This window comes from Tachyglossus aculeatus, chromosome 22, assembly GCF_015852505.1.
Source record: "Tachyglossus aculeatus isolate mTacAcu1 chromosome 22, mTacAcu1.pri, whole genome shotgun sequence".
NCBI lineage: Eukaryota > Metazoa > Chordata > Mammalia > Monotremata > Tachyglossidae > Tachyglossus > Tachyglossus aculeatus.
This window is the reverse complement of record NC_052087.1, coordinates 57289963-57313199: the sequence shown is the minus strand read 5'-3', so window position 1 is coordinate 57313199 and position 23237 is coordinate 57289963. Positions and strand designations below refer to the sequence as shown.

At 49.6% G+C, this 23237-nt stretch overlaps 1 protein-coding gene across 1 annotated transcript in view; it reads right to left on the bottom strand.

Moving 5' to 3' along the window:
- The window catches only part of KCNQ1 (potassium voltage-gated channel subfamily Q member 1), a 192278-nt gene that overhangs the window by 27349 nt on the left and 141692 nt on the right, over positions 1 to 23237 (bottom strand). The window contains exon 17 of the mRNA XM_038765388.1: positions 20886 to 20947. Coding sequence (XP_038621316.1) covers positions 20886 to 20947 — 62 coding nt within the window. The remainder of the gene's footprint in view (positions 1 to 20885; positions 20948 to 23237) is intronic.

The window sequence follows — 23237 nt, the reverse complement described above, 5'->3', positions numbered from 1 at the left end:
AGAAAGGGTGAAGAAAAGGAGCAGACCCCACCAAAGCACCCAGAAAATTATAGTAATAACGATGGCATTTATTAAGATTTTAGACTGTGTGGGCAGGGATTGTCTCTCTTTATTGCTGAATTGAACTTTCCAAGTGCTTAGTCCAGTGCGCTGCACCCAGGGAGCGCTCAATAAATACGATTAAAATGAATAAATGGATTAGAAAGGGTGAAGAAAAGGAGCAGACACCCCCAAAGCACCCAGATAATTATAGTAATAGCGATGGCATTTATTAAGCTTTTAGACTGTGTGGGCAGGGATTGTCTCTCTTTATTGCTGAATTGAACTTTCCAAGTGCTTAGTCCAGTGCGCTGCACCCAGGGAGCGCTCAATAAATACGATTAAAATGAATGAATGGATTAGAAAGGGTGAAGAAAAGGAGCAGACACCCCCAAAGCACCCAGATAATTATAGTAATAATGATGGCATTTATTAAGCTTTTAGACTGTGTGGGCAGGGATTGTCACTCTTTATTGCTGAATTGAACTTTCCAAGTGCTTAGTCCAGTGTGCTGCACCCAGGGAGCGCTCAATAAATATGATTAAAATGAATGAATGGATTAGAAAGGGTGAAGAAAAGGAGCAGACCCCACCAAAGCACCCAGATAATTATAATAATAACGATGGCATTTATTAAGCTTTTAGACTGTGAGCCCACTGTTGGGTAGGGACTGTCTCTATATGTTGCCAACTTGTACTTCCCAAGCGCTTAATACAGTGCTCTGCACACAGTAAGCGCTCAATAAATACGATTGATGGATTGATTAAGTGCTTACTATGTGCAAAGCACTGTTCTAAGCGCTGGGGAGGTTACAGGGTGATCAGGTTGTCCCACAGGGGGCTCACAGTCTTCATCCCCATTTTCCAGATGAGGCAACTGAGGCCCAGAGAAGTGAAGTGACTTGCCCAAAGTCACACAGCTCACAACTGGCGGAGCTGGGATTTGAACCCATGACCTTGACTCCAAAGCCTGGGCTCCGTCCACTGAGCCACTGGCCTGAACCCGAGGGGCTTTGGCTGAGTTACGGCCTGGTAAGCGCCAAAAATAATAATGATGATATTTGTTAAGCACTTACTATGTGCCAAGCACTGTTCTAAGCGCCCCGAGCCGGCTGGAGGCTCATGGGCGAGGGTCTGTCTGCAGGCCTGTTTTAGGGAGGAGGAGAGGACCGGGTTAGTGTGGGGGCCACCGGGGGTGTGTGTGGCCAATGTGTTGCCATGACAACCATCATGCCAACCTTCCGGAACACCCTGCCTTTCCCGATTTTGGAAATTCCCAGTTTCTCTCTGAGTTGGAGGTGGGAGGGTGGGGGTTATAGAGAAGCAGCATGGCTCAGTGGAAAGAGCGCGGGCTTGGGAGCCAGAGGTCGTGGGTTCTAATCCCAGCTCCACCACTTGTCTGCTGGGTGACTTTGGGCAAGTCACTTCGCTTCTCTGGGCCTCAGTTCCCTCATCTGGAAAATGGGGATTGAAACTGTGAGCCCCACGTGGGACAACCTGTTTGCCTTGTAACCTCCCCAGTGCTTAGAAAAGTGCTTTGCCCATAGTAAGCGCTTAACAAATACCATTATTATTATTATTCTCTGGGCCTCAGTTCCCTCATCTAGAAAATGAGGATGAAGACTGTGAGCCCCACGTGGGACAACCTGATCACCTTGTAACCTCTCCAGCGCTTAGAACAGTGCTTTGCACATAGTAAGCGCTTAACAAATACCATCATTATGATTATTATTCTCTGTGCCTCAGTTCCCTCATCCGTAAAATGAGGATTAAACTGTGATCCCCACGTGGGACAACCCGATCACCTTGTAACCTCCCCATTGCTTAGAACACTGCTTTGCACATAGTAAGCACTTAACAAATACCATTATTATTATTCTCTGTGCCTCAGTTCCCTCATCTAGAAAATGGGGATGAAGACTGTGAGCCCCACGTGGGACAACCTGATCACCTTGTATCTCCCCCAGCGTTTAGAACAGAGGTTGGCCTAGAGAAGCAGCGTGGCTCAGTGGAAAGAGCCCGGGCTTTGGAGTCAGAGGTCGTGGGTTCAAATCCCGGCTCCGCCACTTGTCAGCTGGGTGACGTTGGGCAAGTCACTTCACTTCTCTGGGCCTCAGTTCCCTCATCTAGAAAATGGGGATGAAGACTGTGAGCCCCTCGTGGGACAATCTGATTACCTTGTATCTACCCCAGCGCTTAGAACAGTGCTTTGCACATAGTAAGCGCTTAACAAATACCAACATTATTATTGGCACGTAGTAAGCGCTTAACGGATACCAAAGTTATTATTATTGGAAGCCCCTCCACACCCCGAAGGAGCTGTCAAGGGAGAGAAGGGGGGGGATGGAGGGCCTGGGTTCTACCCCCTCGTGGGACAACCGGATCACCTTGTCACCTCCCCAGCGCTTAGAACAGTGCTTGGCACGTAGTAAGCGCTTACTAAAGGCCATCGTTATTATTATTCTTCTTCTTCCCGGTGCCCCTCGGAATTCCCCCTTGGAATCCGGTCCTGCCCCAGCCCTTCTCCCTCCCCGCCTTCCCGCTCCGTTTTGGAAAAGGTTCAGAAAGCCTGGCTTGGATTGGGGGCGGGGGAGGGGGAGAGGGAACGGGGGTCTTCACGTCCCGCACGAAGCACATGAGCCCCCCCCCCGCCCCCCATCCCCATCGGATGGGTCCCGGGGGCTCGGGATGGGGGGATGGGGGGGATGGGGGGATGGGGGGCTGCCTGGGCTGGGCTGGCCGCCCCTTCCCCCAATTTTCCATGATGTCACCGGCTGGGTGGGCCCCACTCGGAGTTTCCACCGCCGACCGCCAAAGGGGGCGGGGGGATTTGGGGGGGGGAAGGTCCTGGGGGAGGGGACAACCCGGGGGGAGGGAATTAGAGGATGGGAAGGGGACGGGAGGATTTGGGGGGGAAGGTCCTGGAGGAGGGGAGAACTGGGGGGGAGCTGGAGGATGGGGAGGGGATAGAGGGGGAGCTGGAGGATGGGGTGGGGCGGGGGGATTTGGGGGGGAAGGTCCTGGGGGAGGGAAAACCCCGGGGAAGGGGCTGGAGGATGGGGAGGGGGCGGGAGGATTTGGGGGAGAAGGAAAGACCCGGGGGAGGGGGTGCTGGAAGATGGGGAGGGGGGATTTTGGGGGGCAGGTCCTGGGGGAGGGAATTAGAGGATGGGAAGGGGCGGGAGGTTTTTGGGGGGAAGGTCCTGGGGGAGGGGAGAACCCTGGGGGGAGCTGGAGGACGGAGAGGGGATAGAGGTGGAGCTGGAGGATGGGGTGGGGGCGGCGGGATTTGGGGGGGAAGGTCCTGGGGGAGGGGAGAACCCCGGGGAAGGGGCTGGAGGATGGGGAGGGGGCGGGAGGATTTGAGAGAGAAGGGAAGAACCGGAGGAGGGGTCCTGGAAGATGGGGAGGGGGGATTTTGGGGGGCAGGTCCTGGGGGAGAACCCGAGAGGGGGATTAGAGGATGGGGAGGGGCGGGAGGGTTTGGGGGGGAAGGTCTTGGGGGGGGGGAGAACCCGGGGGGGAGCTGGAGGATGGGGAGGGGATAGAGGTGGAGCTGGAGGATGGGGTGGGGGCGGCGGGATTTGGGGGGGAAGGTCCTGGGGAAAGGGAGAACCCCGGGGAAGGGGCTGGAGGATGGGGAGGGGCCGGGAGGAGATTTAAGGGAGAAGGGAAGAACCGGAGGAGGGGTCCTGGAAGATGGGGAGGGGGGATTTGGGGGGGCAGGTCCTGGGGGAGAACCCGGGGAGGGAATTAGAGGGTGGGAAGGGGCGGGAGGATTTGGGGGGAAGGTCCTGGGGGAGGGGAGAACCCGGGAGGGGGATTAGAGGATGGGGAGGGGGCGGGAGGATTTGGGGGAGAAGATCCTGGAGGAGGGGAGAATCGGGGGGGGGGAATTAGAGGACGGAGAGGGGGCGGGAGGATTTGGGGGGAAAGGTCCTGGGGGAGGGGAAAATCGGTGGGGGGGGGGAGCTGGAGGATGGGGAGGGGGGGGTTTGGGGGGAGTAGGACCTGGGGAAGGGGAGAACCGGGGGAGGAAATTAGAGGATGGGGAGGGGGCGGGAGGATTTTGGGGGGAAGGTCCTGGAGGAGGGGAGAACCCGGGGGAGGGAATTAGAGGATGGGGAAGGGCCGGGAGGATTGGGGGGGGGGGGGAGAGGAGAACGGGGGGGGGGAGCTGGAGGATGGGGACGGGGGAGAGGGGGACCTGGAGGATGAGGTGGGGGGTAGGAGGATTTTGGGGGGAAGGTCTGGGGGGAGGGAATTAGAGGATGGGGAGGGGGCGGGAAGATTTTTGGGGGAAGATCCTGGGGGAGGGGAGAATGAGGGGAGGGGAGCTGGAGGATGGGGGTGGATGGGCGGCAGGATTTTAGGGGGAAGGACCTGGGGGAGGAAAGGAGAGAAGGGCCCCCGAGATGGGAAAACCCCCAGGAATAATAATAACAATAATAACTATGGTATTTAATAATAAAGCTCTCTTCCTCCCTTCAAAGCCCTACTGAGAGCTCACCTCCTCCAGGAGGCCTTCCCAGACTGAGCCCCCTCCTTCCTCTCCCCCCCATCCCCACAGCCCTACTTCCTTCCCCTCCCCACAGCACCTGTATATATGTTTGTACATTTTTATTACTCTGCTTATTTTACTTGTACATATTTACTATTCCATTAATTTTGTTAATGATGTGCATCTAGCTTTACTTCTTTTTATTCTGATGACTCGACACCTGTCCACATGTTTTGTTTTGTTGTCTGTCTCCCCCTTTTAGACTGTGAGCCCTTTGTTGGGTAGGGACCGTCTCTATTTGTTGCCACCCTGTCCTTCCCAAGCGCTTAGTACAGTGCTCTGCACACAGTAATCGCGCAATAAATACGATTGAATGAATGAATAATAATAACGATGGTATTTGTTAAGCGCTTACTATGTGCAAAGCACTGTTCTAAACGTTGGGGGGGATACAAGGTGATCAGATTGTCCCACGCGGGGCTCACAGTCTTAATCCTCATTTTACAGATGAGGGAACTGAGGCCCAGAGAAGTTAAGTAGCTTGACCAAGGTCACACAGCTGACAAGTGGTGGAGCCGGGATTCGAACCCATGACCTCTGACTCCCTAGCCCGGGCTCTTTCCACTGAGTCACGCTGCTTCTCTAAAGCAGAAAGCAGATGGGAAACAGATGGGAAAAAACCCAGGAATAATAATAACAATAATAACTATGGTATTTCATAATAATAATAATGATGATGATGGTATTTGTTAAGCGCTTACTGTATGCCAGGCACTGTGCTAAGCGCTGGGGTGGATACACGCAAATCAATCAATCATATTTACTGAGCGCTTACTGTGTGCAGAGCACTGTACTAAGCGCAAATCAGGTTGGGCGCAGTCTCTGTCCCACGTGAGGCTCACAATCTCCATCCCCATTTTACAGATGAGGGAACTGAGGCCCAGAGATGTGAAGTGACTCTGCCCAAGGCCACCCAGCAGACAGGGGGCAGAGTCAGGATTAGAACCCTCGACCTTCTGACTCTCAGGCCCGGGTTCTAGCCACTTCGCCATAGTTACCAATTAATAATAGTACTAATTAATAATAATCATCATCATCTACTCAAGGGGCTGACACCCCCACAGTCTCACTTCGTGCCTAGGGGAACCCCCCTCTTCCTTCCCCCGGTGCCAGTGGGATTGGGGTGTCTCAGATGCAGACCCCTGGGCTCGTGGAGGAGGGTGGGGTGCTCAATAATCTGGTCAATAGCATCCCAGGAGAAGCCCCCCTCTGAGGGTGAGGAGGGGGTTTCTGGCCTGAGTCAGGGGGAACACCAGTTCACCACTCAAAGCCCCCTTATGCGCCTATTCCTCTAAAAGTTTCCATTCAGTCCATTCTTCCAGACTGCGAGCCCACTGTTGGGTAGGGACCGTCTCTACATGTTGCCAACTTGGACTTCCCAAGCGCTTAGTACAGTGCTCTGCACACAGTAAGCGCTCAATAAATACGATTGAATGAATGAATGAGGCCTTCCCAGACTGAGCCCCTTCCTTCCACCATCCCCCCCGCCTTACCTCCTTCCCTTCCCCACAGCACCTGTATATATGTATATATGTTTCGACGGATTTATTACTCTATTTATTTATTTATTTATTTTACTTGTACATATTTATTTTGTTAATATATTTTGCTTTGTTCTCTGTCTCCCCCTTCTAGACTGTGAGCCCGCTGTTGGGTAGGGACCGTCTCTATATGTTGCCAACTTGGACTTCCCAAGCGCTTAGTACAGTGCTCTGCACACAGTAAGTGCTCAATAAATACGATTGAATGAATGAATTCAGTCACTCATTCAATCGTAGCTTTTGAGCACTTACTGTGTGCGGAGCACTGTAATAATAATAATAATAATGGCATTTGTTAAGCACTCGCTATGTGCAAAACGCTTAATAAATGTGATTGAATGAAATACGATGGATCTAGACTTTGAGCTTGTTGTGAGCAGGGATTGTCTCTATTGCTGTATTTTGTACTTTCTCAAGCGCTTCCTCCCTTCTAAGCCCTACTGAGAGCTCACCTCCTCCAGGAGGCCTTCCCAGACTGAGCCCCCTTTTTCCTCTCCTCCTCCCCATCTCCCAGCCCTACCTCCTTCCCCTCCCCACAGCCCCTGTATAGATGTTTGTACAGATTTATTACTCTATTTATTTTACTTGGACATATTTACTATTCTATTTATTTTGTTAATTGTTTTGTTTTGTTGTCTGTCTCCCCCCTCTAGACTGTGAGCCCGTTGTTGGGTAGGGACCATCTCTATATGTTGCCAACTTGTACTCCCCAAATGCTTAGTATTCATTCATTCATTCAATCAATCGTATTTATTGAGCGCTTACTGTGTGCAGAGCACTGTATGAAGTGCTTGGGAAGTACAAGTCGGCAACATATAGAGACAGTCCCTACCCAACAACGGGCTCGCAGTCTAGAAGAGGGGCAGTGCTATGCACACAGTAAGCACTCAATAAATACTATTGAATGAATACAGGAGAATAGGAGAAGCAGCGTGGCTCAGTGGAAAGAGCACGGGTTTTGGAGTCAGAGGTCATGGGTTCAAATCCCTGCTCTGCCAATTGTCAGATGTGTGACTTTGGGCAGGTCACTTAACTTCTCTGCGCCTCAGTTACCTCATCTGCAAAATGGGGATTAATCAATCAATCAATCAATCGTATTTATTGAGCGCTTATTGTGTGCAGAGCACTGGACTAAGCACTTGGGAAGTACAAGTTGGCAACATATAGAGACGGTCCCTACCCAACAGTGGGCTCCCAGTCTAAAAGGGGGAGACAGAGAACAAAAACCAAACATACTAACAAAATAAAATAAATAGATTAAGACTGTGAAACCCCTGTGGGACAACCTGATCACCTTGTAACCTCCCCAGCGCTTAGAACAGTGCTTTGCACATAGTAAGTGCTTAATAAATGCTATTATTATTATTATTATTATTATTACAGTGCTTTGCACACAATAAGCACTTAATAAATATGACAATGAAATACGATTGAATGAATTGAAGTGCTTACTGTGTGCAGAGCACACTTGGGTCTCCAGACTTCGCTGAGGCCAACGCTGCATGGGTGGGCGGGAAGACCCCGTCTTTGCTTCCCAAGGGGAGGCCTTCCCTCCCTCCAGCCCCAACCCCCACCCGTACCTATTTTTCCCAAAATCCCCATAGCAGGGTCATTATTCACAAAGATGGCTTTTAATGGCATCTGTTAGGCGCATACAGTGTGCCAGACACTATACTAAGCGCTGGGGTAGATACAAGCTAATCAGGTTGGGTCCCTGTCCCACATGGGGCTCACAATCTAAATGCCTATTTTACAGATGGGGTAACTGAGGCACAGAGAAGTTGTGACTTGCCCAAGGTCACGCAGCAGAAAAGTGGTGGAGTCAGGATTAGAACCCAGGTCTTACTCGCACTGTAATCACTTCCTTCACTCAGTTTCTACGTCCTGAACTTTTCACGACTGGACCCAGGCTCACCTGTCATTTCTGAAAAACCAAAGCTCAAGTCTTAAAATTGTAGGCAGATTCATATGATTTATAAAATTTATATAGATTTACAATATGAGAATGTCAAACATTTTAAAATCAGTCCCTCTTCGACTTTTGTCTGTCAAGACTTATTTAAAGTGTCTTCTGCTTGAACACTTTAATTACATCACAAGCTCTGTAAGGTTAATACAGTAGCCTTACATTCAGTATTAATAATAATAATGGCATTTATTAAGTGCTTACTGTGTGCAAAGCACTGTTCTAAGCACTGGGGAGTTTACAAGGTGATCAGGTTGTCCCACGGGGGGCTCACAGTCTTAATCCCCGTTTATTTTAATTGTGCTATTTATTTTGTTTATTTATTTATTTTACTTGTACATTTCTATCCTATTTATTTTATTTTGTTGGTAAGTTTGGTTCTGTTCTCTGTCTCCCCCTTTTAGACTGTGAGCCCACTGTTGGGTAGGGACTGTCTCTATGTGTTGCCAATTTGTACTTCCCAAGCGCTTAGTACAGTGCTCTGCACATAGTAAGCGCTCAATAAATACGATTGATTGATTGATTGATTGATTGATTTTACAGATGAGGGAACTGAGGCACAGAGAAGGTAAGTGACTTGCCCAAAGTCACACAACTGACAATTGGCGGAGGCGGGATTTGAACCCATGACCTCTGACTCCAAAGCCCGGGCTCTTTCCACTGAGCCACGCTGCTTCCGCAGTTTAAAATGCTCTCGCCAACAATCCATCGAGAGTCAAAAGGACTTGGGAGAAGGAATCGGCAGCGGGGTATCTGACAGCGGATTTGGTCTAAGTGAATTCTTCTGTTCTCTTGGAAAACTTGTGTCGGAAAGAAGGCCAAAATACAAAGTGGATATGGGTTAGGCCGAAAATGGCAACTTTTGGATTTTCCCCGGGTGGCCTGGGGCGCGGGCTTTGATGGGAATATGCCCACTCCTCACTATGCCTCCATCTTGTACTTCCCAAGCGCTTAGTACAGTGCTCTGCACCCAGTAAGCGCTCAATAAATACCATCAATTGATTGATTGATCCCGGCTCCGCCAACTGTCAGCTGTGTATATATGTATGTATTACTCTATTCATTTTATTTGTATGTATTTATTCTATTTATTTTATTTTGTTACTATGCTTTGTTTTGTTCTCTGTCTCCCCCTTCTAGACTGTGAGCCCACTGTTGGGTAGGGGCCGTCATCATCATCATCATCATCAATCGTATTCATTGAGCGCTTACTGTGTGCAGAGCACTGTACTAAGCGCTTGGGAAGTCCAAGTTGGCAACATATAGCGACAGTTCCTACCCAACAGTGGGCTCACAGTCTAAAAGACCGTCTCTATATGTTGCCAACTTGGACTTCCCAAGTGCTTAGTACAGTGCTCTGCACACAGTAAGTGCTCAATCAATACGATTGATTGATTGATTGATCTCATCTCTCTCGCCCGAATCCTGCCTCTGGCCTGGAATGCCCTCCCTCCTCAGATCCTCCGGACAATAACTCTCCCCCGCTTCAAAGCCTTATTGAAGGCCCATCTCCTCCAAGAAGCCTTCCCTGACTGCGCCCTCCTTCCCTCTTCTCCCACTCCCTTCTGCGGCTCCCTGACTTGCTCCCTTTCTTCATCCCCCCTCCACCCAGCCCCACTATCCGTGTCCTTCTCCCCATCTAGACTATAATCAATCAATCAATCAATCAATCGTATTTATTGAGCACTTACTGTGTGCAGAGCACTGTACTAAGCACCTGGGAAGTCCAAGTTGGCAACATAAGCTCACTGTGGGCTGGGAACATGTCTAACCACTCTGTTCCATTGTCCTCTTCCAAGCGCTTAGTACAGTGTCCTGCTTACAGTAAGCGCACAATGAATACGATTGATCCCGGCCCTACCAACTGTCAGCTGTGTGACTTTGGGCAAGTCACTTAACTTCTCTGTGCCTCAGTTACCTCATCTGTAAAATGGGGATTAAAAAAACTGTGAGCCCCCCGTGGGACAACCTGATCTCCTTGTAACCTCCCCAGCACTTAAGACAGTGCTTTGCACATAGTAAGTGCTTAACAAATACCATCATCATTATTATTATTATTATTATTGACTGATGGATGGATTGATGGGGAGATGGCTGCATCCTAGCCCCAGGATTCCTGAAGAAGGCTGAGAATAATAATGCTACTAATAATACTAATAATAATGGCATTTATTAAGGGCTTACTATGTGCAAAGCACTGTTCTAAGTGCTGGGGAAGTTACAAGGTGATCAGGTTGTCCCACTGAGGGCTCACATTAATCACCATTTTGCAGATGAGGTAACTGAGGCACAGAGAAGTGAAGTGACTTGCCCAAAGTCACACAGCTGACAATTGGCGAAGCCAGGATTTGAACCTATAACCTCTGATTCCAAAGCCTGGGCTCTTTCCACTGAGCCACGCTGCTTCTTGAAGGGGGGTTGCACTGACTGTGGCCTTTGTAATAATAATAATAATAATAATAATAATAATAATAATAACAATAGCATTTGTTAAGCGCTTATTATGTGCAAAACACTGTTCTAAGTACTGGGGTGGATACTTTGTGCTCCGGGCCTGAAGACCAGCACTGTCCTGGGCATGGAGGAAGGGGAAGGGGGAGGAGGATGAGGAGGAAAGGAGAGAGGGAAGGAGGGTGATGAGGGGAGGAGGGTGAGGAGAAGAGAGGGTCAAGGATGGGGAGGATGAGAAGGGCAAGGAGGAGGGAGGGAGAGGAGGGGAAGAGGTTGAGGAAGGGGAAGGGCAAGGAGGGGAGGAGGGTGAGGAGAGGGAGGAGGGCGAGAAGGGGAGGATGAGAAGGGCAAGGAGGAGGGAGGGCAAGGAGGGAGAGGAGGGGAGGAGGATAAGGAGGAAGATGAGAAGGAGGAGGATGAGAAGGGCAAGGAGGAGGGAGGGCAAGGAGGGAGAGGAGGGGAGGAGGATGAGGAAGGGGAAGGGAAAGGAGGGGAGGAGGGGGAGGAGAGTGAGGAGGGTGAGAAGGGGAGGACGAGAAGGGCAAGGAGGAGGGAAAGGAGGGGAGGAGGATGAGAAGGAGGAGGATGAGAAGGAGGAGGATGAGATGGGCAAGGAGGAGGGAGGGCAAGGAGGGAGAGGAGGGGAGGAGGATGAGGAAGGGAAAGGGCAAGGAGGGGAGGGGGGTGAGGAGAGGGAGGAGGGTGAGAAGGGGAGGACAAGAAGGGCAAGGGGGAGGGAGGACAAGGAGGGAGAGGAAGGGAGGAGGATGAGGAGGATGAGAAGGAGGAGGATGAGAAGGGCAAGGAGGAGGGAGGGCAAGGAGGGAGAGGCGGAGAGGAGGATGAGGAAGGGGAAGGGCAAGGAGGGTGAGGAGAGTGAGGAGGGTGAGAAGGGGAGGATGAGAAGGGCAAGGAGGAGGGAGGGCAAGGAGGGAGAGGAGGGGAGGAGGATGAGGAAGATGAGAAGGAGGAGGATGAGAAGGGCAAGGAGGAGGGAGGGCAAGGAGGGAGAGGAGGGGAGGAGGATGAGGAAGATGAGAAGGAGGAGGACGAGAAAGGGAAGGAGGAGGGAGGGCAAGGAGGGAAAGGAGGGAGGGAGGAGGAGGAGGAGGAGGGGAGGAAAATGAGGAGAAGAGGAGGGCAAGGAGAGGTGAGGGTGAGAAGGACAAGATGGGAGAGGAGGAAGGAGGCCCAGGAGGGCTGGGAAGGCCAGGAGGGGAAGAGGTTGAGGAGGGGGGGGAGGATGAGGAAGGGAGGAGGGAACACCTGTTGGAATCCTGAGGCCTGGACAGCTGGACAACTGTCCGGCCGGCTGGCCCCGGGGACCACATGCCGGAGCAGCTGGGGGGTGAGGGACTCCGGGGCAGCTGGGAGATGGGATCGGGTTTTGTGTTGCTTGGTGGTCAGGGACGTTTTAGTAGCTGACGGGGCCGGGGGCAGCTGGGATGGGGGGCCCCGGTGGGGAAGGGGAAAGGGGGAGCAGGGGGTGGGAGGGCCAGGGGAGTCTGTGCCCGGTCTCCTCTCTGGGCTGGGCACCCCGCCTCTGAAAGATGGCAGCGAGGCCCAAACTCCAAAGGCCCGACTGCACTGGCCCTCAGTCACAATAATAGTAATAATAATAATAATGGTATCTGTTAAGTCCAGCTCCACCAATTGTCAGCTGTGTGACTCTGGGCAAGTCACTTCACTTCTCTGGGCCTCAGTTACCTCAGCTGGAAAATGGGGATGAAGACTGTGAGCCCCCCGTGGGACAACCTGATCACCTTGTAACCTCCCCAGCGCTTAGAACAGTGCTTGGCATTCATTCATTCATTTTCAATCGTATTTATTGAGCGCTTACTGTGTGCAGAACACTGGACTAAGCGCTTGGGAAGTCCAAGTTGGCAACACATAGAGACGGTCCCTACCCAACAGTGGGCTCACAGTCTAGAAGGGGGAGACAGAGAACAAAACCAAACATATTAACAAAATAAAATAAATAGAATAGATATGTACAAATAAAATAAATAAATAATGGCATATAGTAAGTGCTTAATAAATATTATTATTTATTATTATTATTATTATTATTATTATTATTATTATTATTATTATTATGTGCCAGGCACTGTTCTAAGAGCTGGGGTGGATACAAGCAAATCAGGTTGGACACAGTCCCTGTCCCACAGGGTGCTCACGGTCTCAATCCCCATAAGCGCTTCGTACAGTGCTCTGCACACAGTAAGCGCTCAATAAATACGATTGCATTCATTCATTCCTTCATTCACTCAGTTATATTTATTGAGCGTTTACTGTGTGCAGAGCACTGTACGAAGCGCTTGGGAAGTACAAATCGGCAACACATAGAGACGGTCCCTACCCCACAACGGGAAGGGGGAGACAGACAACAAAACAAAACAGGTAGACAGGTGTCAATACCATCAGAACAGTTAGAATTATAGCTATATACACAACAGTAATAAAATAGAGTAATAAATATGTACAAATAGAGTAATAAATGAATTTTGCAAATGAGGTAACTGAGTCCAGAGACGGCAAGTGACTTGTCCAAGGCCAAACAGCAGGCACGTGGCGGAGTCAGGATTAGAATCCAGGTCCTTCTGGCTCCTAAGCCCGTGCTCTATTCACTACACCGCGCTCCTTCTCTTGTGCTATTTGTTAAGCATTTACTATGTGCCAAGGACTGTACTAAACACTGTGGTAGATTGAAGACAGAGGTTATCTCCCCCAGTGCTTAGAACAGTGCTTGGCACATAGCGCTTAACAAATACCATCATTATTATTATTATTATTCTCTGTGCCTCAGTTCCCTCATCTATAAAATGGGGATGAAGACCGTGAGCCCCATGTGGAACAACCTGATCACCTTGTAACCTCCCCAGTGCTTAGAATAGGGCTTTGCACATCATAAGTGCTTAACAAATACCATCATTATTATAATATTATTACCTTGTATCTACCCCAGCGCTTAGAATAGTGCTTGGCACATAGTAAGCGCTTAGCAAATACCATCATTATTATAATATTCTTATTACCTTGTATCTACCCCAGTGCTTAGAACAGTGCTTGGCACACAGTAAGCGCTTAGCAAATACCATCATTATTATAATATTATTATTACCTTGTATCTACTCCAGTGCTTAGAACAGTGCTTGGCACATAGTAAGCGCTTAACAAATGCCATCATTATTATAATATTATTATTACCTTGTATCTACTCCAGTGCTTAGAACAGTGCTTGGCACATAGTAAGCGCTTAACAAATACCATCATTATTATTAAGACAATCAAATCAGCTTCCCCTACAGGGGACTCACAATCAGACAACGACTCTCCCCTGCTTCAAGGCCTTATTGAAGGCCCATCTCTTCCAGGAGGCCTCCTCTGACTCTCAAATCAATCAATCAATCGTATTTATTGAGCGCTTACTGTGTGCAGAGCACTGTACTAAGCGTTTGGGAAGTACAAGTTGGCAATATATAGAGACGGTCCCTACCCAACAGTGGGCTCACAGTCTAGAAGGCTCACAGTCTAGAACTGAATAATAATAATAATAATAATAATGATGGCATTTATTAAGCGCTTACTATGTGCAAAGCACTGTTCAAAGCGCTGGGGAGGTTACAAGGTGATCAGGTTGTCCCACATGGGGCTCACAATCTTCATCGCCATTTTACAGATGAGGTAACTGAGGCACAGAGAAGTGAAGTGACTTGCCCAAAGTCACCCAGCTGACGATTGGTGGAATTGGGATTCGAACCCATGACCTCTGACTCCAAAGCCCGGGCTCTTTCCACTGAGCCATGCTGCTTCTCCTAAATAAATAAATACAACCGAATAAATGAGTCTGGGGGTAGGCACAGTGCGTGGAGAGCAGCAGTGTATACCCAGTGTGTGGAGATGCCAGTGGTGTTCCCCGCCCCATTTCTTTCTCCCCTACCCCGGCGTTGGGGACGGGTGTGTATTTATCTCCACTGCCAGCTCCCTAAATCCCCCTTACCACATCTAGCCCGTGGGACCGCAGACCGGTGGTGGTTGTCCAGTGAAAAGCTCGCGGTGTGGGCTCTTAGGGAACGAGAATAATAATAATAATAATAATTTTGGTATTTGTTAAGCGCTTACTATTCATTCATTCATTCAATCGTATTTATCGAGCGCTTACTGTGTGCAGAGCGCTGTACTAAGTGCTTGGGAAGTACAAGGCGGCAACAGTGGGGAAGAAGCGTGGCTCAGTGGAAAGAGCCCGAGCTTTGGAGTCAGAGATCATGGGTTCAAATTCCGACTCCGCCAAATTCATTCATTCATTCATTCAATCGTATTTATTGAGCGCTTACTATGTGCACAACACTGTACTAAGCGCTTGGGAAGTACAAGTCGGGATGGTCCCTACCCAACAGCGGGCTAACAGTCTAGAAGGGGGAGACAGACAACAAAACAAAACATATTAACAAAATAGAGAAGCAGCGTGGCTCACTGGAAAGAGCACGGGCTTTGGAGTCAGAGGGCATGGGTTCGAATCCCGGCTCCGCCACATGTCTGCTGTGTGACCTTGGGCAAGTCACTTAACTTCTCGGAGCCTCAGTTACCTCATCTGTAAAATGGGGATGATGACTGTGAGCCCCACAGGGGACAACCTGATCACCTTGTATCCCCCCCAGCGCTTAGAACAGTGCTTTGCACATAGTAAGCGCTTAACAAATTCCATTATCATCATCATCATAAAATAAATAGAACAGTAAATCAATCAATCACTCAATCGTATTTATTGAGCGCTTACTGTGTGCAGAGCACTGTACTAAGCTCTTGGGAAGTCCAAGTTGGCAACATATAGAGACGGTCCCTACCCAACAGTGGGCTCACAGTCTAAAAGGGGGAGACAGAGAACAAAACCAAACATACTAACAAAATAAAATAAATAGAATAGATATGTACAAGTAAAATAAATAGAGTAATAAATATGTACAAACATATATACATATATACAGGTGCTGTGGGGAAGGGAAGGAGGTAAGATGGGGGGATGGAGAGGGGGACGAGGGGGAGAGGAAGGAAGGGGCTCAGTCAGGGAAGGCCTCCTGGAGGAGGTGAGCTCTCAGTAGGGCCTTGAAGGGAGGAAGAGAGCGAGCTTGGCGGATGGGCAGAGGGATTGGGGGCATTCAAGGCTCGGGGGATGACGTGGGCCGGGGGTCGATGGCGGGACAGGAGAGAAAGAGGCCTAACGGTGAGGAGATTAGCGGCAGAGGAGCGGAGGGTGCGGGCTGGGCCGGAGAAGGACAGAAGGGAGGGGAGGGAGGAGGGGGCCAGGGGATGGACAGCCTGGAAGCCCAGGGTGAGGAGTTTCTGCCTGATGCGCAGATTGATTGGGAGCCACTGGAGATTTTTGAGGAGGGGAGTAACATGCCCAGAGCGTTTCTGGACAAAGATAATCCGGGCAGCGGCGTGAAGTATGGATTGAAGTGGGGAGAGACACGAGGATGGGAGATCAGAGAGAAGGCTGATGCAGTAGTCCAGACGGGAGAGGATGACAGCTTGAACGAGCAGGGGAGCGGTTGGGATGGAGAGGAAAGGGCAAGACTGTGAGCCCGCTGTTGGGTAGGGAACGTCTCTATATGTGACCAACTTGTCCTTCTCAAGCGCTTAGTACAGTGCTCTGCACCCAGTAAGCGCTCAATAAATACGATTGAATGAATGAATGAATGAATGAATGAATGTAAAATGGGGAGTCCCACGTGGGACAACCTGATAACCTTGTATCTACCCCAGTGCTTAGAACGGTGCTTGGCACATAGTATTGTTGCTATTATTGTACATACTATTGTACATATTGTTATTATTGTACATATTTACTATTCTATTTATTTGATTTTGTTAATATGTTTTGTTTCGTCGCCTGTCTCCCCCTTCTAGACTGTGAGCCCACTGTTGGGTAGGGACCATCTCTATATGTTGCCAACTTGGACTTTCCAAGCGCTTAGTACAGTGCTCTGCACCCAGTAAGCGCTCAGTAAATACGATTGAATGAATGAATGAATGAATGAATGAATGTAAAATGGGGAGTCCCACGTGGGACAACCTGATAACCTTGTATCTACCCCAGTGCTTAGAACGGTGCTTGGCACATAGTATTATTGCTATTATTGTACATACTATTGTACATATTGTTATTATTGTACATATTTACTATTCTATTTATTTTATTTTGTTAATATGTTTTGTTTCGTCGCCTGTCTCCCCCTTCTACACTGTGAGCCCGCTGTTGGGTAGGGACCATCTCTATATGTTGCCAACTTGGACTTTCCAAGCGCTTAGTACAGTGCTCTGCGCCCAGTAAGCGCTCAATAAATACTATTGAATGAATGGATGTAAAATGGGGAGCCCCACGTGGGACAACCTGATAACCTACAGCACCTGCATATATGTATATATGTTTGTACGTATTTACTACTCTATTTGTACATATTTATTCTATTTATTTTATCTTGTTAATACGTTTTGTTGTCTGTCTCCCACTTCTCGACTCTGAGCCCGCTGTTGGGTAGGGACCGTCTCTAGATGTTGCCAACTTGGACTTCCCAAGTGCTTAGTCCAGTGCTCTGCACACAGTAAGCGCTCAATAAATACGATTGAATGAATGAATGAATGAATGATCAATCCGAGCAGACCTGCCAGGGCTCGTCTGCCCAGGCTGTGGGGTCTGGAGGAGGGCAGTGGGGAGCACCACTTAACAGCTCCCTGGCCTCCATTCCTCCTCCCCTCCAGCCTTCTCCTCCCACCGGGCCTCCACTCCTCCTTATTAGCAAGGAATTTGCCTGTTTATTGTTGTATTGTCCTCTCCCAAGCGCTTAATACAATAATAATAATAATGACGGCATTTATTAAGCGCTTACTATGTGCAAAGCACTGTTTTAAGCCCTGGGATGGTTACAGGGTGATCAGGTTGTCCCACAGGGGGTATCCGTATATTTTTTAAAAATATATTTTTTATTTGAATATAATTATAATAATTATGATATTTGTTGGTATTTGTTAAGCCCTTGCTTAACGAGAGCCCGCTGTTGGGTAGGGACTGTTTCTATATGTTGCCAATTTGTACTTACCAAGGGCTTAGTACAGTGCTCTGCACACAGTAAGCGCTCAATAAATACGACTGAATGAATGAATGAATGAGAGGCAGCGTGGCTCAGTGGAAAGAGCCCGGGCTTGGGAGTCAGGGGTCATGTGTTCGAATCCCGGCTCTGCCAATTTGTCAGCTGTGTGACTTTGGGCAAGCCACTTAACTTCTCTGGGCCTCAGTGACCTCATCTGTAAAATGGGGATTAAGACTGTGAGCCCCCTGTGGAACAACCTCATCACCTTGTAATTTCCCCAGCGCTTAGAACAGTGCTTTGCACATGGTAAGTGCTTAATAAATGTCATTATTATTATTATTATTATTGGGAGTCGGGGGTCATGTGTTCGAATCCCAGCTCTGCCCCTTGTCAGCTGTGTGACCTTGGGCAAGTCACTTAACTTCTCTGGGCCTCACTTCCCTCATCTGTAAAATGGGGATGAAGACTGTGAGCCCCCCCGTGGGACAACCTGATCACTCTGTATCCCCCCCAGCGCTTAGAATAGTGCTTTGCACATAGTAAGTGCTTAACAAATGCCATCATTATTATCATTATTATTATGTGCCAGACACTGTACTAAATGCTGGGGTTGATACAAGCAAATAGTGTTGGACTCAGTCCCTGTCCTTTCATTCATTCATTCATTCATTCATTCAATCGTATTTATTGAGCACTTACTGTGTGCAGAGCACTGTACTAAGTGCTTGGGAAGTACAAGTTGGCAACATATAGAGACGGTCCCTACCCAACAACTGGCTCACAGTCTAGAATAATAAAAAAATTATTTTTTTTCCACTTCAGAGAAGCAGCGTAGCTCAGTGGAAAGAGCACGGGCTTTGGAGTCAGAGGTCATGGGTTCGAATCCCTCCGCCACTTGTCAGCCATGTGACTTTGGGCAAGCCACTTAACTTCTCTGGGCCTCACTTCACTCATCTGTAAAATGGGGATGAAGACTGTGAGCCCCACGTGGGACAACCTGATCACCTTGTAAACTCCCCAGCGCTTGGAACACTGCTTTGCACATAGTAAGCGCTTAATAAATGCTATCATTATTAGAATGGGTAGACAGACGACAAAACAAAACATGTGGACAGGTGTCTAGTCATCAGAATAAATAGAAATAAAGCTAGATGCACATCAACAAAATAAATAGAATAGGAAATATGTCCAAGTGAAATAAATAGAGTGATAAATCTGTACAAACAGCTATACAGGGGCTGTGGGGAGGGGAAGGAGGTAGGGCTGGGGGGATGGGGAGGAGGAGAGGAAAAAGGGGGCTCGGTGTGGGAAGGCCTCCTGGAGGAGGTGAGCTCTCAGTAGGGCTTGGAAGGGAGGAAGAGGGCTAGTTTGTGCTCTGCATGCGGAGTGTCCTCAATCAACCCCTCTGCAGGCCCTTCTCTCCCACCCATCTCCCCGATATGATGTTGTCGGTTTCCCCCCTTCTAGACTGTGAGCCCACTGTGGGCAGAGATTGTCTCTGTTGTTGAATTGTACTTCCCAAGCGCTTAGTACAGTGCTCTGCACACAGTAAGCGCTCAATAAATACGATTGAATGAATGCTGCGGAGCAAAATGGGGGTCTCGAGGGTCACCCCTGATCCCAAGTCAGCCAGCCCGGTCACTGCCGCCTCCCGCACCCCAGTCTCCGGGGCTCCCCTAATTTTCAGAGTCCTGGCCCGGCCCTGGTTCTCCCCCCACCGCCCCAGATAATATGGCTTGGGAGTTAGAAGGTCATGGATTCTAATTCTGCCACGTGTCTGATTGGTGACCTTGGAGAAATCACTTTCATTCATTCATTCAATTCATTCAATCGTATTAATTGAGCGCTTACTGTGTGCAGAGCACTGGACTAAGCGCTTGGGAAGTCCAAGTTGGCAACATCTAGAGACGGTCCCTACCCAACAGCGGGCTCACAGCCTAGAAGGGTGAGACAGACAACAAAGCAAAACATTCATTCATTCATTCAATCGTATTTATTGAGCGCTTACTGTGTGCAGAGCACTTACTAAGCGCTTGGGAAGTACAATTTGGCAACATATAGAGATGGTCCCTACCCAACAGTGGGCTCACAGTCTAGAAGGGGGAGACAGAGAACAAAACAAAACATATTAACAGAATAAAATAGAATAAATATGTACAAGTAAAATAAATAAATAAATAGAGTAGTAAATACGTACAAACATATATACACTTTGCTTCTCTGGGCCTCAGTTATCTCCTCTGGAAAATGGGGATTAAGACTGTGAGCCCAGGGAGTTTATCCGGAGAAGCAGCGTGGCTTAGTGAATAGAGCACCGGCTCGGGCGTCAGAAGGTCATGGGTTCTAATCTCGGCTCTTCCACGTGTCTGGTGACCTTGGGGAAGTCACTTCACTTCTCTATGTGTTTGTACATATGTTTGTAAACATTTGTAATATGTACAAACGTGTTTGTACATATTTATTACTCTATTTATTTATTTATTTTACTTGTACATATCTATTCTATTTTATTTTGTTCGTATGTTTGGTTTTGTTCTCTGTCTCCCCCTATTAGACTGTGAGCCCACTGTTGGGTAGGGACTGTCTCTATATGTTGCCAACTTGGACTTCCCAAGCGCTTAGTACAGTGCTCTGCACACAGTAAGCGCTCAATAAATACGATTGATGATGATGATGATATGTTTGTACATATTTCTCTATTTATTTATTTTACTTGTACATATCTAGTCTATTTATTTTATTTTGTTCGTATGTTTGGTTTTGTTCTCTGTCTTCCCCTTTTAGACTGTGAGCCCACTGTTGGGTAGGGACCGTCTCTATATGTTGCCAACTTGTACTTCCCAAGTGCTTAGTACAGTGCTCTGCACAAAGTAAGCGCTCAATACATACGATTGATTGATTGATTGATTCTCTGGGCCTCAGTTATCGCCTCTGGAAATTGGGGATTAAGACTGGGAGCCCCAAGTGGGACATTGACTGTGTCCAACCTGAGAACAGTGCTTGGCACGTAGTAAGTGCTTTACAAGTACCATTATTATTATCTCGGTTGTGGTGGGGGCAACCTGACTAACTTGTATCTATCCCAGTGCTGGGAACTGGGCTTGGCACGTAGTAAGCGCTTAATGAATACCATGATGATGATGATGATGTTGATGATGATGAGGGAGAAAGAGAGGAAAGGAGGGAAGAAGAGAAGAAGGGAGGCGGTCCAGGCTTCAGAGTTAGCCGTGGGTTTCCTACCTTGTCTTCTAGTCTGTTGAGCCTGGCGCCGATGGAATTATTGCCCCGATCTTTGCTTTTCTCTGTGTGGAAAGAGTCTGGCTCAGACCCCAGACCCGGGTCTCCTCCTCCCAGGCCCCCCAATCCCCCACCGCATCCCTCCCCCTCCCTCCATCTCCCCAAGCATCCTGGTCCCCCCCACCTCCGGGCTGGACAGCCAAAACCAGCCAGAGCCAGGGATGCGGGGATGGGACAGAGACAGAGAGAGCAAGACAGAGACCCAGAGAGATACCGAGACGGAGGGACAGAGCCGTGAGGACGAGGGCCCGGGACGGAGACAGGTCCAGAGGGGCTCCATGCCTGTCTAGGGAAGCCCCCTCCTCACTGGGCCTGCTTCGCTCCCAGACTAGGACCACACAGGGAAGAGGATTTGGGGGGTTTGGGGGAGGCCTGTGCGTGTTGGGGGGAAATCCTCGCTTGCTTTGTACAAGAAACCGGTTTGAAAGGGTCGCCCCCCAAAGAGCGACCCTGAGCCAGGGTGGGACCCCGGGTTTCCCCCACCTCGGGGGTCCAGGAGCGCCCAGCAGGGCGGCCCTTTCTTCCTCCCTTCTCTTCCTTCTCCTCCATCTCTCTGTCTTCCTCCCTGTCTCCCTCCTCCCCCCTCCATAGTTCTCCCTTTCTTGCTTCTCTTCCTCCTTCCTCTCCATCTGTCTCCATCCCTCTCCCTTCCTCCCAGTCCTCTCTCCTCCACCTTTCCTTCCATCACTCTCCTTTCCTCCTTGCCTCCCTCTTCCCCACCTCCTCCTCCTCTTTCCCCTCCACCCCTCTGCCTTCCTCCCTCTCTCCTCCTGTCCTTCCATCCCTCTCCCTTCCTCCCTTTCTTCCTCTTTCTCCTCCACCTTTCCTTCCATCACTCTCCCTTCCCCCCTCTCTCCTTTCTCCTCCTTTCCTTCCATCACTCTCCCTTCCTCCCTCTCTCCTTTCTCCCCCTCATTTCCTTCCATCCCTCTCCCTTCCTCCCTCTTTCTTCCTCTTTCTCCTCCTCTTTTCCTCCCTCTTTCCTCCTCCTCTCCCTCCAACCCTCTCCCTTCCTTCCTCTCTCCTCCTGTCTCCCCCTCCTTTCCTTCCATCCATCTCCCTTCCTCCCTCTTTTTTCCTCTTTCTCCTCCTCCTTTTCTCCCTCTCCCTTCCTCCCTCTTTCCTCCTCTTTCTCATCCTCTCCTTCCACCACTCTCTCTTCCTTCCCTCCTCCATCTCCCCTCCTCCTCCTCCCCCTCCATCTCTCTCCCTTCCTCCCCTCTTCTTTGTCTCTCCTCCAACCCCTCTTCCACCTCTACCTCCTGTCTCCTCTCCTCCATCTCTCTCTCCCTCCCTTCCCTCCTCCCTCTCTCCCTTCCCTCCTTTCTCTCCCCTCCTCTCTGTGTGTCTCGCTTCCTCTCCTTCCCTCCCCCAATCTTTTCCTCCTCTCCCCTCCCCCAGCCTCCGCAGCCTCTGCACCTGCCAGCTTCGCCCCCGGCCGGCTGGGCCTGCTGATAACCTTAGCGGTCCTTGCCCTCCATCTCATCACTAATCTCCCTTTCTCCAGCTTTCTTTGTGGCCCTGGGGCAGACACTGCCCCTGCGATCCACACAAACACCCCCTGGACCACCTGCCTCCTGCAAACATCAGCTCGACCCCACGGCCCCCCCTCCCTCCGGCTAAGCCCCTCAGCTGCCCCTGTCAGGACTCTGCTCTTACGGAGCCCCTCGGGTACTTGGAGGGTCACAGACTGGTCTCCTGCCTGGTTAGAGACTTTCCCCTGTCCATCCCTGACTCTCCCTGGTGAGCCAGCACTGATTACCCCACACCCCTGACTCTCCCCTCTCCATCCCTGACTCGTTATTGTGCCCCAGCACATAATAATGGTAATAATAATGGTATTTGTTAAACGCTTACTATGTGCAAAGCACTGTTCTAAGTGCTGGGGGGATACAGGATGATCAGGTTGTCCCACATGGGGCTCACAGCCTTAATCCCCATTTTCCAGATGAGGCACAGAGAAGTGAAGTGACTTGCCCGAAGTCACACAGCTGACAATTGGCAGAGCTGGGGTTTGAACCCGCGACCTCTGACTCCAAAGCCCGTGCTCTTTCCACTGAGCCACATAATCCAACACCCTCACTTTCCCCTCTTCACCCCTGACCCTCCAACACCCCTTACTCTCCCCTCTCCATCCCTGACTCTCCCCAGTGACTGAGAACGACCATCCAACACCTCTGACTCCCCCAGTGACCAGGCCTGGACCACCCAAATTCCCTGACTCCCCCAGGGACCCTTTTGTCCAAGAACTGATCTAAACCTCTTTCCAGAACTTTCTACCATCCATCTTTCTTT